General features: G+C 35.5%; 1 protein-coding gene across 3 annotated transcripts; it reads right to left on the minus strand.

Moving 5' to 3' along the window:
• Window positions 1-384: 384 nt before the first annotated feature.
• LOC127868676 (adhesion G protein-coupled receptor B1-like) lies at window positions 385-16,370 on the minus strand. 3 transcript variants are annotated; one of them, XM_052410618.1, is made up of 9 exons: window positions 16,278-16,370; window positions 14,007-14,060; window positions 13,377-13,403; window positions 13,043-13,222; window positions 12,306-12,443; window positions 10,651-10,815; window positions 4,926-5,096; window positions 1,131-1,301; window positions 385-581 (listed from the first exon to the last, which is right to left on the minus strand). In XM_052410618.1, exons 1-9 carry the CDS (start codon window positions 16,288-16,290, stop codon window positions 433-435), a joined length of 1,068 nt encoding a protein of 355 aa, XP_052266578.1. In that variant the 5' UTR covers window positions 16,291-16,370; the 3' UTR covers window positions 385-432. The 3 variants fall into 3 exon arrangements, with proteins under 3 accessions (XP_052266578.1, XP_052266576.1, XP_052266577.1); XM_052410616.1 differs by having other exon boundaries at window positions 13,043-13,225; window positions 16,278-16,366; XM_052410617.1 differs by lacking the exon at window positions 4,926-5,096 and adding an exon at window positions 8,229-8,399 and having other exon boundaries at window positions 13,043-13,225; window positions 16,278-16,366.
• Window positions 16,371-17,631: the final 1,261 nt, after the last annotated feature.

The following is a 17,631-nucleotide window of genomic DNA, read 5'->3' on the forward strand; positions in this document are numbered from 1 at the left end:
GGGACAAATGGGGTGAGATTTTTTATTTTGAACATATCTATGCCGTGTTGAAATTAAGTCAACATTGATGTTTGTCATCCGATATCTAATTCAACTTACAAATTTGGTCACGTAAGGTAAAAAAACAAGTCCACCTTGCAAAATCTTAGACAAGTGTTGTACCACTCGAACGTTATCGCCATCGTTGCCATAATGACCATATACACAATGCAATCATTTTAAGCTGCTATACCCTCATACCCCGTTTTATGCAAACCACACACATTAAAATGTGGCCAAAATGTTCATTGGTATATGAATATATTTGGTTCTATTATGAATTATGAAAAAAAAGAGCAACATACGATTGAATTCAGAACTACTTAAGAGAAAAAAAGACAGAAGTTTTAGGTATACTTGAAATTTAATAAATGTGTTTATTCTTGTGGGCATTCAAACGCAGATTAGCGCGGTGCAGTTCACAATAACCTGTGCGTTGCCGGGGCAATCTACGTCACGACCGGTGCTGCAGTGACGTAATCGTTCACGTGTCCCTTCTCCACAGGAGACCGAGCAAGATCCCTCGAACCAGTGGCCCCATTCTGTAAGGAAAAAATATTTGAAACTGACAAATAGACACGTACTTAAACGTTAATAAGAGGATTTAAAGGGACCAGTTTACATAATGGATGATTTACTCTTTCCAAACATTGTTAAATACACCCCAAATCCCAAAGGAAAAGAGAAACATGTATAAGATGTAGTCAACTAAAATTAAAATTGAAATTGTTTTCTTTCTTACTGACAATGATCAATCGAAATAAATAAATGATTAAGTGTTTATTGTTATTATTCTATTTAGCATTATTATAAATGATTATTCGGAAGATAGAGAACCCTCTAAATACCATTCTTTATGTACAGAGGACATTGTATATGAATGGTCGAGTGCTTAACATACATGCTCTGATCAGACAAGCAGCATTTTCAATTCCAAAATAAAATGATATGATATGATCATTCAAATGCAGATCATTATGAAGACTAAATCGTGACGAATATATGCACTTAATCATATTTACCATTTCAAAAGTTAAACAAAAATATAGAAAATGTAAATTTGATCATCAAATAGTTTGAGTTGGATGCACCTGCGCACGGTCCGTAAGAACAGTCGTGTGTTTCCGTACTCATTTCCGAGCAGTTCCGGCCACCATTCGAAGGCGCCGGAGAGGTGCATGTGCGGTCACGTGATATCGTTCCGAGTCCGCACGTCACCGAACACCTTGACCAGTCCGTCCATGAGCTCCACTGACCATCAACTTGACACAACGATTTTATAAACTATTTAACACTCTTCGTTAGATAAATGAACGACCCTTAATTAAAATCTCACTGATATTGCAAAATAAATAAGCAAATACGTTGAATTGATATCCCCCGCCAATATGTTTCTGGACACAAAAGTGTTATATTTGACACTAAAAAACGCATTTTTTCAAGATGCAAAGGGCCATAACTCCATTATTAACAGATGGTGTACAATGCTATTTGGCGTGCATCACCCTCTTATCCATATATGTAATCATACTAGTTTCAATAAATTCCGCCAAAGCACTTCAAAGATATGGCTCCGGACGGACGGACGGAAAGACGGACGGAAAGACGGAAGGACGGAAAGACGGACGGACGGACGGACAACGCCAAAACAATATCCCTCCGCCAATGGCGGGGGATAATAACTGTATTGGCTATTAAGTCATGTTCATGTGTAATAGACGGGAACTTAAGGCTAACACTTGGTATATCCGTGTGTCAGTCTTTCCGTTGTCTTTCCGAATCTGGATCCTGCAATAACTTCAAATGTTCTAAAGCTGGGCTAATAAAACTTGATTGGCGAGATGGGAAATATGCACATTATTTCAGTTTTTTCTTCAGACCAAAATGTGTGCGCCATTTTTTCGAAAATAATTGAAAAATAAAATTCGGACCCAGAAATAGCTAAAACGATACTTAAGGCCTAAATTAAAATTGAGTTTGTTTGCCCTTTACCGACCGACCCACTTTTTACCCCCCGACCCAAAAAATTTTATTGCGATTTCTGAAAACTTATTTTTTTTATTTTCGTTTTTTTCGACGATGACAAAAGAGCCGAAAGCAATATTTATTCATGTGCGTATTTATATCCCTGTCTATTATTATCGCCCCTGACCGATCTAGGTCGCTCCGATGGTTGGAATTTCATACGCCCCAGAATAGACAGTAATGCAAGCGTCTATAACCAGCATCGCGATCGGCGGTGTTCCGTGAAAATGGCCGAACGACATCATACTTAACCATTGGTTCGCAAAAGTAGTCGGACATATACGAGTTTACGTTCGTTGTACACATGTTGTTAACGTGATCCAAGATGGCCGACAATTAAAAGAAATAACGATGCTCAGCGAGAACAAATAACTATCGAATTTACGACGGACATCATATAATTAGTATCGATTAATGAAAAGAGCGTGTCATTCTACGATTGAGCATAGGTTTTAGATACAAATAAAACTCTCTTTTTTTTGCAAATGTATGAACTGAATGTCACAGAACAAGTGATGAAGTGTTTGAAAATTGGAATGCAGTCTACTCTCAAAGAAAAATACATCTAACAGTTACAGGATTTTTTTTGTCGAAAATGCAAAATAAAAGACAAACATGATTTGATTTATATGCAAGTGGATCTGTGTTTAATCAGATTCATGTGCATATTCTGCTCTATTATGTTTGCCACACTGAACAGTTTACTGTAATGGCATGTTAGTGAAATGGATATGTAAAGGTAAACTTATTTAATTTATTAATGTCTCTTAGCTAAATACATCGACAACACTCAAGTATATATGTTTAATTCGTTAGTATATCCACAAACTGAAACTAACACCCACTGTCCTACAGTGGGACTTACCACCCTCTCCCCCGTTGCGCCTACACCGAAAGGTCCTGCAACGTACCTATCCAGATCCAGAATTTATTTCCCCAAATCAAGTTTTTATGCTTATGTTAGTTGCAATAATACAACTCCCAGCTATTGACCCTCTGAGCTGTACGTATGTACTCATAAACGCTCAGAGCATTCAAGAAGAAATAATGCTTTATAATAATGTTCAGTTTGCACTTTTATGAATTTTCTTTTCCATGCTGAGACTATGCACTTACCGGTCAAACACTTAAAATTGAGGCCTGTAAAAACTTCAACAGGCCTGTGAATTGTTTCTCCTGGTAGGCAAGTCTGGCCTGTAAAATGTAATGGTCTTTCGCCACGTCTGAATTTTTCCATTTAAGGCTTTGGGCTGTCTTTCTACACTCCTTCAATGCTTGTTGCATGCTAATTAAGCCCAATTTAAGGGAAAGGTTTAAGTTAAAAATAAAAGCTGTCTGGCTGTTAAATAATTATAAATGCATTTGAGCAATTAAAATCATATAATGAACAAATATTTGATGTAATAAATAACACACAAGCATGCATTTGATATTAATATATGCAAGAAACAGCAAACAAGATAATGTTAAGCTACATAGGGCTTCGTACACTGCAACAGTGCTTTAATAAAAGTGTTTTAAATATTCATAGACTATTAGTGTATTAAAAATATCATTTCTCAAATAAAATAAAATAATTTTCCTACCTACCTACCCACCTGTAAAATTTAGGGTCGGTAAAGGGCAAACCAACAATATTTTAATTGTGGCCTAAGCTATGTTAATATAATTGTGTATGGATTGAAGGCGAGGTGGAGAATATGAGAGTTTTGTTTTTGTTTTTTGTTCGTCATATTTTCGTTAGGTTTGATATGCGTTACCTAGGCATGTATGAGTACAGATATATTGTTGCAGAAATAATTGAACACTAAAATTTGGACCCTGTATGCAATTTACAAAAATATACATAGGCTACTTGATGTAACTTAAATATATGGATAGATGACCAAATGGAAAATATGAAAAGTTATTTCAGTTTTGTCCGTTTGACCGGCTGATAACTCAAAATGAACTCATTATATGACAGACTGAAACTCACTATGTGGATAGACGGTCGTATTGGAAATATGCATGTTATTTTAGTTAGTTCGACAGAAAAATATGTTGTTTCAATTGTAGAATAAAAAACGGGTAAACTTAAATTAGAATCCTACCACGTCTCAAAAAGTTATAATTATGTTAGGATTACAAAAAAAAATGAAAAATAAAATCTGGATACAGCGACAACTAAACAACATAAGCAAGGTTGATGTAATTCAGTATGTGGGTAGATGGCAATATTTATATGGATGTTATCTCGGTTAATCTTCGGATTCAAGTTGTGGCTACTATAATTATTAACAAAAAATTAACTACAAACTGGATCCTGTCTGAGATAGCCCCAAAAGGACTGAAGCTAGGTGTATTAAACTCGTTCTGTGGATAGAGGGCCATATGCGGACGTTAGTTCAGTTTAAAATTGTTGTTGGTATGGCTACGTGATACATAAAGAGCAAATTAAACTAAAATAACTCAAAAGTACAAAACTAAGTTCACAAAACATATGGAAATCCCGTTCCTTAACCGACAAGATTGATCCGGTAGGATAAGTTGTATACAAATACACAACGTTTCAAACATCGCAATAACATCGATAATTTGTTTTTGGCGGTTTATTAAGTATACCAAATTACATTATTGTGTTTAAATGCCGGTACAGATTGTTAATATTTTATTTACGGTTTTGGCAGTTTCTTAAGTATAAAAATTACGTTATTATGTTTAAACGCCGGTACGGATATTTAATATTTGATGAACGGTGATGGACGCATATCGTTATGCAAACCTGACATGTCACAATTGCTTCCTTTTGGCTTCAGCGAAGTTGTAAACCGCACACCTTTAATCATCATTATAATTGCAAGAAAGGAAATGCTACTCACTGATACATGACTGGGCGTTGCATGCCTGTCTGTCATAGCTGTCCCCATGACAGGGCGCCCCGGGGGCGGACGGTATCGGGTACGAACAGGTGCGGGAGCGAATCGTCATTCCGGTTCCGCATGAATGGCTACACGGGGTGAATGGCGACCACGGTCCCCAGTAGCCGTCCACTTCAGTAAAGAAAAGATCAAACGCAAATAATGCAATTGAAGAAATAATTGTTCCTGTGTTACCTTAGCGAAAACATGTATGGTGTATTTCTTACTACAAAAATCGGTTAACTTTCCTAAAGTAAAAAACTGCAATGACATAAATGGAAGAAATTTCTATTAGAAATTGTTCCATAATTGCATAAACATGTAATAGTTGATAAGGCCTAAATTAAAATTGAGTTTGTTTGCCCTTTACCGACCGACCCACTTTTTACCCCCCCGACCCAAAAATTTTATTGCGATTTCTGAAAACTTATTTTTTTTATTTTCGTTTTTTTCGACGATGACAAAAGAGCCGAAAGCAATATTTATTCATGTGCGTATTTATATCCCTGTCTATTATTATCGCCCCTGACCGATCTAGGTCGCTCCGATGGTTGGAATTTCATACGCCCCAGAATAGACAGTAATGCAAGCGTCTATAACCAGCATCGCGATCGGCGGTGTTCCGTGAAAATGGCCGAACGACATCATACTTAACCATTGGTTCGCAAAAGTAGTCGGACATATACGAGTTTACGTTCGTTGTACACATTTTGTTAACGTGATCCAAGATGGCCGACAATTAAAAGAAATAACGATGCTCAGCGAGAACAAATAACTATCGAATTTACGACGGACATCATATAATTAGTATCGATTAATGAAAAGAGCGTGTCATTCTACGATTGAGCATAGGTTTTAGATACAAATAAAACTCTCTTTTTTTTGCAAATGTATGAACTGAATGTCACAGAACAAGTGATGAAGTGTTTGAAAATTGGAATGCAGTCTACTCTCAAAGAAAAATACATCTAACAGTTACAGGATTTTTTTTGTCGAAAATGCAAAATAAAAGACAAACATGATTTGATTTATATGCAAGTGGATCTGTGTTTAATCAGATTCATGTGCATATTCTGCTCTATTATGTTTGCCACACTGAACAGTTTACTGTAATGGCATGTTAGTGAAATGGATATGTAAAGGTAAACTTATTTAATTTATTAATGTCTCTTAGCTAAATACATCGACAACACTCAAGTATATATGTTTAATTCGTTAGTATATCCACAAACTGAAACTAACACCCACTGTCCTACAGTGGGACTTACCACCCTCTCCCCCGTTGCGCCTACACCGAAAGGTCCTGCAACGTACCTATCCAGATCCAGAATTTATTTCCCCAAATCAAGTTTTTATGCTTATGTTAGTTGCAATAATACAACTCCCAGCTATTGACCCTCTGAGCTGTACGTATGTACTCATAAACGCTCAGAGCATTCAAGAAGAAATAATGCTTTATAATAATGTTCAGTTTGCACTTTTATGAATTTTCTTTTCCATGCTGAGACTATGCACTTACCGGTCAAACACTTAAAATTGAGGCCTGTAAAAACTTCAACAGGCCTGTGAATTGTTTCTCCTGGTAGGCAAGTCTGGCCTGTAAAATGTAATGGTCTTTCGCCACGTCTGAATTTTTCCATTTAAGGCTTTGGGCTGTCTTTCTACACTCCTTCAATGCTTGTTGCATGCTAATTAAGCCCAATTTAAGGGAAAGGTTTAAGTTAAAAATAAAAGCTGTCTGGCTGTTAAATAATTATAAATGCATTTGAGCAATTAAAATCATATAATGAACAAATATTTGATGTAATAAATAACACACAAGCATGCATTTGATATTAATATATGCAAGAAACAGCAAACAAGATAATGTTAAGCTACATAGGGCTTCGTACACTGCAACAGTGCTTTAATAAAAGTGTTTTAAATATTCATAGACTATTAGTGTATTAAAAATATCATTTCTCAAATAAAATAAAATAATTTTCCTACCTACCTACCCACCTGTAAAATTTAGGGTCGGTAAAGGGCAAACCAACAATATTTTAATTGTGGCCTAAGCTATGTTAATATAATTGTGTATGGATTGAAGGCGAGGTGGAGAATATGAGAGTTTTGTTTTTGTTTTTTGTTCGTCATATTTTCGTTAGGTTTGATATGCGTTACCTAGGCATGTATGAGTACAGATATATTGTTGCAGAAATAATTGAACACTAAAATTTGGACCCTGTATGCAATTTACAAAAATATACATAGGCTACTTGATGTAACTTAAATATATGGATAGATGACCAAATGGAAAATATGAAAAGTTATTTCAGTTTTGTCCGTTTGACCGGCTGATAACTCAAAATGAACTCATTATATGACAGACTGAAACTCACTATGTGGATAGACGGTCGTATTGGAAATATGCATGTTATTTTAGTTAGTTCGACAGAAAAATATGTTGTTTCAATTGTAGAATAAAAAACGGGTAAACTTAAATTAGAATCCTACCACGTCTCAAAAAGTTATAATTATGTTAGGATTACAAAAAAAAATGAAAAATAAAATCTGGATACAGCGACAACTAAACAACATAAGCAAGGTTGATGTAATTCAGTATGTGGGTAGATGGCAATATTTATATGGATGTTATCTCGGTTAATCTTCGGATTCAAGTTGTGGCTACTATAATTATTAACAAAAAATTAACTACAAACTGGATCCTGTCTGAGATAGCCCCAAAAGGACTGAAGCTAGGTGTATTAAACTCGTTCTGTGGATAGAGGGCCATATGCGGACGTTAGTTCAGTTTAAAATTGTTGTTGGTATGGCTACGTGATACATAAAGAGCAAATTAAACTAAAATAACTCAAAAGTACAAAACTAAGTTCACAAAACATATGGAAATCCCGTTCCTTAACCGACAAGATTGATCCGGTAGGATAAGTTGTATACAAATACACAACGTTTCAAACATCGCAATAACATCGATAATTTGTTTTTGGCGGTTTATTAAGTATACCAAATTACATTATTGTGTTTAAATGCCGGTACAGATTGTTAATATTTTATTTACGGTTTTGGCAGTTTCTTAAGTATAAAAATTACGTTATTATGTTTAAACGCCGGTACGGATATTTAATATTTGATGAACGGTGATGGACGCATATCGTTATGCAAACCTGACATGTCACAATTGCTTCCTTTTGGCTTCAGCGAAGTTGTAAACCGCACACCTTTAATCATCATTATAATTGCAAGAAAGGAAATGCTACTCACTGATACATGACTGGGCGTTGCATGCCTGTCTGTCATAGCTGTCCCCATGACAGGGCGCCCCGGGGGCGGACGGTATCGGGTACGAACAGGTGCGGGAGCGAATCGTCATTCCGGTTCCGCATGAATGGCTACACGGGGTGAATGGCGACCACGGTCCCCAGTAGCCGTCCACTTCAGTAAAGAAAAGATCAAACGCAAATAATGCAATTGAAGAAATAATTGTTCCTGTGTTACCTTAGCGAAAACATGTATGGTGTATTTCTTACTACAAAAATCGGTTAACTTTCCTAAAGTAAAAAACTGCAATGACATAAATGGAAGAAATTTCTATTAGAAATTGTTCCATAATTGCATAAACATGTAATAGTTGATAAGGCCTAAATTAAAATTGAGTTTGTTTGCCCTTTACCGACCGACCCACTTTTTACCCCCCGACCCAAAAAATTTTATTGCGATTTCTGAAAACTTATTTTTTTTATTTTCGTTTTTTTCGACGATGACAAAAGAGCCGAAAGCAATATTTATTCATGTGCGTATTTATATCCCTGTCTATTATTATCGCCCCTGACCGATCTAGGTCGCTCCGATGGTTGGAATTTCATACGCCCCAGAATAGACAGTAATGCAAGCGTCTATAACCAGCATCGCGATCGGCGGTGTTCCGTGAAAATGGCCGAACGACATCATACTTAACCATTGGTTCGCAAAAGTAGTCGGACATATACGAGTTTACGTTCGTTGTACACATTTTGTTAACGTGATCCAAGATGGCCGACAATTAAAAGAAATAACGATGCTCAGCGAGAACAAATAACTATCGAATTTACGACGGACATCATATAATTAGTATCGATTAATGAAAAGAGCGTGTCATTCTACGATTGAGCATAGGTTTTAGATACAAATAAAACTCTCTTTTTTTTGCAAATGTATGAACTGAATGTCACAGAACAAGTGATGAAGTGTTTGAAAATTGGAATGCAGTCTACTCTCAAAGAAAAATACATCTAACAGTTACAGGATTTTTTTTGTCGAAAATGCAAAATAAAAGACAAACATGATTTGATTTATATGCAAGTGGATCTGTGTTTAATCAGATTCATGTGCATATTCTGCTCTATTATGTTTGCCACACTGAACAGTTTACTGTAATGGCATGTTAGTGAAATGGATATGTAAAGGTAAACTTATTTAATTTATTAATGTCTCTTAGCTAAATACATCGACAACACTCAAGTATATATGTTTAATTCGTTAGTATATCCACAAACTGAAACTAACACCCACTGTCCTACAGTGGGACTTACCACCCTCTCCCCCGTTGCGCCTACACCGAAAGGTCCTGCAACGTACCTATCCAGATCCAGAATTTATTTCCCCAAATCAAGTTTTTATGCTTATGTTAGTTGCAATAATACAACTCCCAGCTATTGACCCTCTGAGCTGTACGTATGTACTCATAAACGCTCAGAGCATTCAAGAAGAAATAATGCTTTATAATAATGTTCAGTTTGCACTTTTATGAATTTTCTTTTCCATGCTGAGACTATGCACTTACCGGTCAAACACTTAAAATTGAGGCCTGTAAAAACTTCAACAGGCCTGTGAATTGTTTCTCCTGGTAGGCAAGTCTGGCCTGTAAAATGTAATGGTCTTTCGCCACGTCTGAATTTTTCCATTTAAGGCTTTGGGCTGTCTTTCTACACTCCTTCAATGCTTGTTGCATGCTAATTAAGCCCAATTTAAGGGAAAGGTTTAAGTTAAAAATAAAAGCTGTCTGGCTGTTAAATAATTATAAATGCATTTGAGCAATTAAAATCATATAATGAACAAATATTTGATGTAATAAATAACACACAAGCATGCATTTGATATTAATATATGCAAGAAACAGCAAACAAGATAATGTTAAGCTACATAGGGCTTCGTACACTGCAACAGTGCTTTAATAAAAGTGTTTTAAATATTCATAGACTATTAGTGTATTAAAAATATCATTTCTCAAATAAAATAAAATAATTTTCCTACCTACCTACCCACCTGTAAAATTTAGGGTCGGTAAAGGGCAAACCAACAATATTTTAATTGTGGCCTAAAAATGTCATTTTATATATGGATTGAATCCACCATCAGCACGTGCTTTGTAAAAGCGGCAGTGATTTGATAAAAGCTATGAACGGAGATATTCTAATCTCCGTATTAACAAAACACGTGTTGATGGTCGATTTAAACCATATATATAGGCTGTACGTTTGGGCGGTCTAGTATGATGCTTAATGTTCTTGTTTGCTAAGTGATAAGAGAGATTCTATCACTCACGGTACCTTGTTAAGTGTAAAAAAACAACAATAAAACAAAGTGGAATGTCTTCATTTAGTATGCAATTCAACAACATAAGAATATTATAAAAGAAACACTTTACCTGGACAGGTTCCCATATTACAATAAGCCTGTTCTGTTGATGGACCTTGGCACATGCCACTTCCATTCAAGCAACTGCGATACCTCCGTTCGAATCCTTGACCGCACGTGACCGAGCACGATGAATAGCTCGTCCACTCCGACCAGTGATCATTTATATGTACCGCTTGTTACAAAGAGAAACATGAAATGTGTTATCTTAAAGGTCGAAAAAAATGACAACATTATCACATGATTAATTCCAATTAATGTTCTTAAAAGTCTGAGAAAGGGCTATGCTTTTAACATTTTAATTTGATCTAAATGTGAATGTCTTAAGAGCTTTCATAATAATAGACAATAATAGACTATAATAATAGACTATAATAATAGACTATAATAATAGACTATAATAATAGACTATAATAATAGACTATAATAATAGACTATAATAATAGACTATAATAATAGACTATAATAATAGACTATAATAATAGACTATAATAATAGACTATAATAATAGACTATAATAATAGACTATACAAGTGAGTATGAGTGCCTGTATATTTTTAAAGTACCATTAATTCTTACATATATTAATTTTTATTTAAGAAAAGAAAGCATATTTTGAAATTAAAAATACTTTTTCAGTGTGCAGGATCACGTGACTTTGTGGTGTTCACAATTAAACGTTAATGGATGTTAACTCACCGGTAAGTGGTGATTTTCAATTTAAAAAATCTTAAAAATGTAAACTTGTGGATAAATTACATATTTTATGCTTCTTATGACAATATGAAATACGTCAGAATTACTTTATTTAATAAGCCTGTGTTCTTGGCCAAATATTCGATATGTACAACATTCATGTACACGGTTATGTTTACATCATTTTCCCAACCTGTCAAATTTAGACGTATTCAAGGATTTATTCTAAACTCTTAAGATATCGGTACAAACTGCAAGGAAAACTGTAAAAATACAGCTCTACCTGGTGTGTTAACATTCTGTCAAGCCCGAATAAATAAATTAAACATATCGGATAAGCTACATAAATATATTTTCCAGGGCTCGGATCTGTTTTATCTTATTGCATGTATATTATTAACATGAAACAACAATAAACACTCATATGTTAGAAAATAAACAACAAATTAATCAACCGTGAATTCAGGGTGTATCAATGCTATTATAGTATGTAAAAACAATATGTTTTTGTGAAATGTCCCCATATATTTGACCTTTGACCTTGAAGGATGACCTTGACCTTTCACCACTCAAAATGTGCAGCTCCATGATATACACATGCATGCCAAATATCAAGTTGCTATCTTCGATAGTGCAAACGTGCGCATCAAATGAGCGATTTTGACCCATATATTTGACCTTTGACCTTGAAGGATGACCTTGACCTTGACTTTTCACCACTCAAAATGTGCAGCTCCATGAGATACACGTGCATGCTAAATATAAAGTTGCTATATTCAATATTGCAAAAGTTATGGCAAATGCTAAAGTTTGACGCAAACAAACAAACACACAAACAAACCAACAGACAGGGCAAAAACAATATGTCCCCACTATAGTGGTGAGGGACATACAAATAATTCGCGCGAATCGATTAGTTAAATATGCGTTTCCAAAAAAGTACAAAAGGTTATTTTTTACAAATCTTACCAGGTGTCATTGGACCACAATGACCGCACGTCGCAGCGCAATTGTCGTACGCGATTTGAGGCGCTCTTGTACACATGAGGGGATAACACGCGGACGACTTGTCTACACACAGGTTGAGCACAGGAATTGAAGTTGGTCCTGCAATGACAACATATCAAGAACAGTTTTAATTGTTGTAGGCTGATACATTACCTAATAGCTTATATATATATATATATATATATATATATATATATATATATATATATATATATATATATATATATATATATATATATATATATATATATACACCAGCTTATACACGAGTTTTGGTAATGTAAGTGTTAAGAGAATATGTTTCGACAAATGTCGGCTTTTTAATGAGCAATGTGCAATCTAGTCCTTATACTATTTAAATGTATAAGACACACTGCAAAATGAATATCAAAATTAAAAAAGCACCCAAAGCATCATCACCGACACTAATTTCGATGTTCGTAAATGCGTGGCTGACGTTCCAGTCCGTGCTTTTTTATTGCAACTATGCCAATTTAGAAATCTATATTCTTCTTATATTCTTTTTAGAAGTTAAAAGAATGTCAAAAAAATACATTTTGTTGACAAGGAAATAGATGTATTGTTATAATATAATTTTTCCTTCTTACCAGTGTAAACAACATAAGCAATCTACATCATGGTTGAATGACCGACAAACAAAGAGCGATCAACATTTTAATCTTAAATAATAGATATACCTTGAGTATACGGACAACTGCAGGCGCTATAGTGCTGCGAAATACCAGCCCCGCAAGCAAACTCCGGTACCTGTTGCCCACTGTCAGCTACGCATATGCGGTAATTTTTCTGTAGATGTGCAGAGCAGTCGCAGGGTGAAACAGACCAGGGGCTCCAATGATAATGGTTCCCTGAATCCACTTCTGTAAAATACACGAGTTAAAATCAAGTTTGGTTTAAGCTGGTTATCATATTTATCCGTTTAAAACAAATTAATGATATCTGTTGTAAGGAGGACAACCGTGTAAGCGAATGTTTAATGATCAAATTCAAGACTGTAATTAAATAACATACCTAGGAACCGCTCTAAACGATTCATTTCTGAAACAGAATGCAAGAGAAGCAATAATTTGGAATCGTGCTGATTTCTGTAAGATATCTGTGTTTTGTTTAATATTACTATAAGTTAAAATAAGTTGGACATAATTTTAGAGCGTCGTCTTATTCACTTTTAAAATTCATCATTTCTTCCCAGAGAAATTACTCTTTGGAAATTACAAAAATGCCATTAAAAAGCACCCCCCCCCCCCCAACATCAATTATTTTCTTTGAACTTATAAGAATATTCACACCTTGGCAAAATAAACCAAGTTTTTGAATAAGTATGATTGTAAACAGTTTTTATTTGCAAAATATATGATGGTGTCACATAAAAAAATCCAGCAAGCTTAATAAATTTCAGAAACGTAGTATTCTTTATATATATTTATGTAGCTATTTAATATGATAACGAACTAGACGACACAGACATCAAAACAGCAAAATCCTAACAATGGTTTTCTCAAACTTTAATAACTATCATTAATTAAAACTGGCACAATTTTAAACAACATTTGACAAAGTTTATACATTGTTGAATATATTAAATAAAGCACAATCAAGTCGTCAAGACCAGTTACAGTCACGTCAGACGTTCAAGCCGACCTGCATTGCTGAAGGCCCAGGAGAGGCAAGCGATCAGTAAAGCGGCAACACCATCTGAAGTAAAGATCACATTGTAGCCCCATGCTTTTTACTTTATCTGACGATGTTGTTTTTGTGTTGTGTGTGTTTTTGAGTATGTGTTTTTCAAACACCACAGAACCCACCAAAACAACCGACTATGCTATAACATCAAACATAATAACAGTGCAGTGCTAGCGAAACTATGGCCAGTGCTGTTAGATTTATTAATTTTTGTTGTTTATTATGCCACGAGTGCACAATTACATTACAGACTGTGACCCAATTTGTATTGGTATCATACCCTAAACCGATAACCCATTTCCAAAATGTTCATGACCCTGGCCGATAACACACTGTCATGACCCTGGCCGATAACACACTGTCATGACCCTGGCCGATAACACACTGTCATGACCCTGGCCGATAACACACTGTCATGACCCTGGCCGATAACACACTGTCATGACCCTGGCCGATAACACACTGTCATGACCCTGGCCGATAACACACTGTCATGACCCTGGCCGATAACACACTGTCATGACCCTGGCCGATAACACACTGTCATGACCCTGGCCGATAACACACTGTCATGACCCTGGCCGATAACACACTGTCATGACCCTGGCCGATAACACACTGTCATGACCCTGGCCGATAACACACTGTCATGACCCTGGCCGATAACACACTGTCATGACCCTGGCCGATAACACACTGTCATGACCCTGGCCGATAACACACTGTCATGACCCTGGCCGATAACACACTGTCATGACCCTGGCCGATAACACACTGTCATGACCCTGGCCGATAACACACTGTCATGACCCTGGCCGATAACACACTGTCATGACCCTGGCCGATAACACACTGTCATGACCCTGGCCGATAACACACTGTCATGACCCTGGCCGATAACACACTGTTAGCTCCGCCCGCATTCGGGATTATTAAGCTTACCTGCAGGTTAAATCATTCCTAATTAAAGACCGCTTGGAACATTTTTGAAAGAATTTCATTAAAAGTAAACAAAACAATCAATCTGGGTCAGAGGCTAAACACGCATTTATGAATGATGGAAGATTTCAAAGTGTGACAATCAAACATTTTACGAAATTAACATTCGTAAATAGTTAAGAAACGGCATTGTTAAACAAATCATGAAAATATCATTTCAACAATCGACCATTTTAAGAGTTAATTTTAAACAATAATGTGAATGTTTTAATGCAAAAGTTTAAAGTCTTACATAAAATTCTACATTCCACAATAATTCAATGCGCTAATTAATGTGTAAATCATGTTTAAGCTGGTAGTTCGTTGCGTTTGCAACAGCATAACACAATTGGACAACATAAATGTGTTAAAAAGTTTGATTGCAACCATTAATGTCCCACAAATTTCGAAATAAATCTGCGCCATAAATTGAGAATACGTCATGAAACTGATCTATTTTCTTTACAATGTTATAATTATGTCCCATAATAATTGCTTAAGTTTATTAATGTTGATGTTTGCCCCCAAAGATGCAATACAAATCCACATCACAAACGCAACGAAGATTAAAAATGCAACTCCGTAATCATTGAATGTTTGCTTTCACCACCGAGTTGATCATTCCATCTTGCTTAAGAGTATTCGTCAGTATTTTAAATTGAATGCACCATTTCATGGTAAAGAATTGTTGATCAAAGACTCACTTGATAAGAATTCAATTGTTCGTGATAATTTAAAATTGTCCTGATAGCACATTTACAACATGTAAGACTTTCTCGCTTCGATTTTCCACAAATTTAACGTTTATTGAAATGTTATTTTTCATTATGTTATCTAGAACTATTTTATGTGCTATGTTCAATAAAAATCGACCCATGGGGACGTCGTCAAGCCGTCTCAGTGCACATTGTGCTGTACTGTAAATCGCTAGTTATTTTATTTCGTTTGATTTTATTCGTGTAGGGTCTAGCTTTTAGCTATTTTTGCGCAAAAAGATACGTCGTATTATACTATTGTAGTATTGTATTATAATGAATGTATGGTTGGTGTCTATTGATATCATTTGATACCAGAACAATTTTTCATGGCGCGCTTAAGGCTCTGCAAGCCTTGCCTTTTCCTACGCCATATCAAACTCGTCTGCTATCACATTTTATTAAAGGTCATCAACCATATATTCTGCATTGCTACTTCTACTTCTACTTTTACTTATTCTCATCTCAGAATATATAGTGTTTAAGAACAACTTACACAACACAATCATTCTTATCCGACTACAAACATTCGAGTCTGCTTCGTATGTAGTAAAGACCGACGGTCTCAATGTGTACTTACTGTGACCCAGCTATTACGTTCTTATCTCACCATCTGACCACTGCAAATATGTCCGTGGTTTGACGAAGTACAATACACGTTTAACCCATTTATGCCTAACGTCTAGAAAAAGGCATTGGCAAACAGCGTAGACCCAGATGAGACGCCGCATGATGCGGCATCTCACCATGGTCTGCGCTGTTTGCTTAAAGGAATTTCTGTAAGAAATATTCTAAATATATAAATATACTATACATCCCTAATTTTGGAAATGAATTGATCCAATTAACAAGGATGGGAGAGTCCACTATGCATAAATGGGTTAATGCGCCCAATTGGTAAATTTAAATGATAAGCATTTAAGTAAACGTTACGCTGAACCTATTTGCCATACAAAAATACTTGGTACATCAAATGCGTATCACAATTAGCATTTCATAACAATGCATAACATGAAGTACGTATTTCAAAAAGTCGACTTCAACAAATGAATGAGACACATAACTTACTATGTATTGGGTATAAAACACGGTAAAGCATTAATATGCAAACGCAATTGATTTGTTCGAGTAAAGAGCATCTAAATTCTCTGTAGACACGTATTTGAAATGTACTGTGGAATTCGAACTCACTTCTGATTCTCTCGCCGAGTGATCATTGTCACGGAACCACTTTTTATCTAAATAAAATGTTTATTATATCTGAATTAATTCACATCGCGACGAAACAGATGTACATGTTGTATAAAGGGAATACTTGGTTTTCCTTTCCATACATTATTCGTTAGATACAGTTGTTAATAATACGATACCTTAATATCGCCTTATGTTCCAGTACAATCGCTATTCGGTAACACGTCTTCGCCAAGCATGGCTAAAATATAGCATAGATATTACGATTTGAAATAATAATTTAGCGGAAAACATTTCACTTAATAAGCGTTCCAACGAACTGTTGTGATGATACGAAAATAAGACTGCAGCAATGCAAATGCACTGCAAATAACAGCTAAGAGATTTTGATCATTGATTATGTTTTGTCCAGTTCTCTGTGATATGATTGGTGAAATATTTTATCTTAAAGAGTTAGACACCCCACGTAAATGCATCTCATCCAGATAACCATAGCTAATTCTCAGGGCTTTCATAATGTGTATTATTAGTTACACTGTTAGTAACTGATGGTGTAAGGGTTATACACCATCAGTAAGTACATACCATACGAGAGCGAAGAGGCCAACAGTTACTAACTGTGTAACGATTATATCTCAACCGACAACTCGATTACTTGG

Source organism: Dreissena polymorpha, chromosome 2, assembly GCF_020536995.1.
Source record: "Dreissena polymorpha isolate Duluth1 chromosome 2, UMN_Dpol_1.0, whole genome shotgun sequence".
Taxonomy (NCBI): Eukaryota; Metazoa; Mollusca; class Bivalvia; order Myida; family Dreissenidae; genus Dreissena; species Dreissena polymorpha.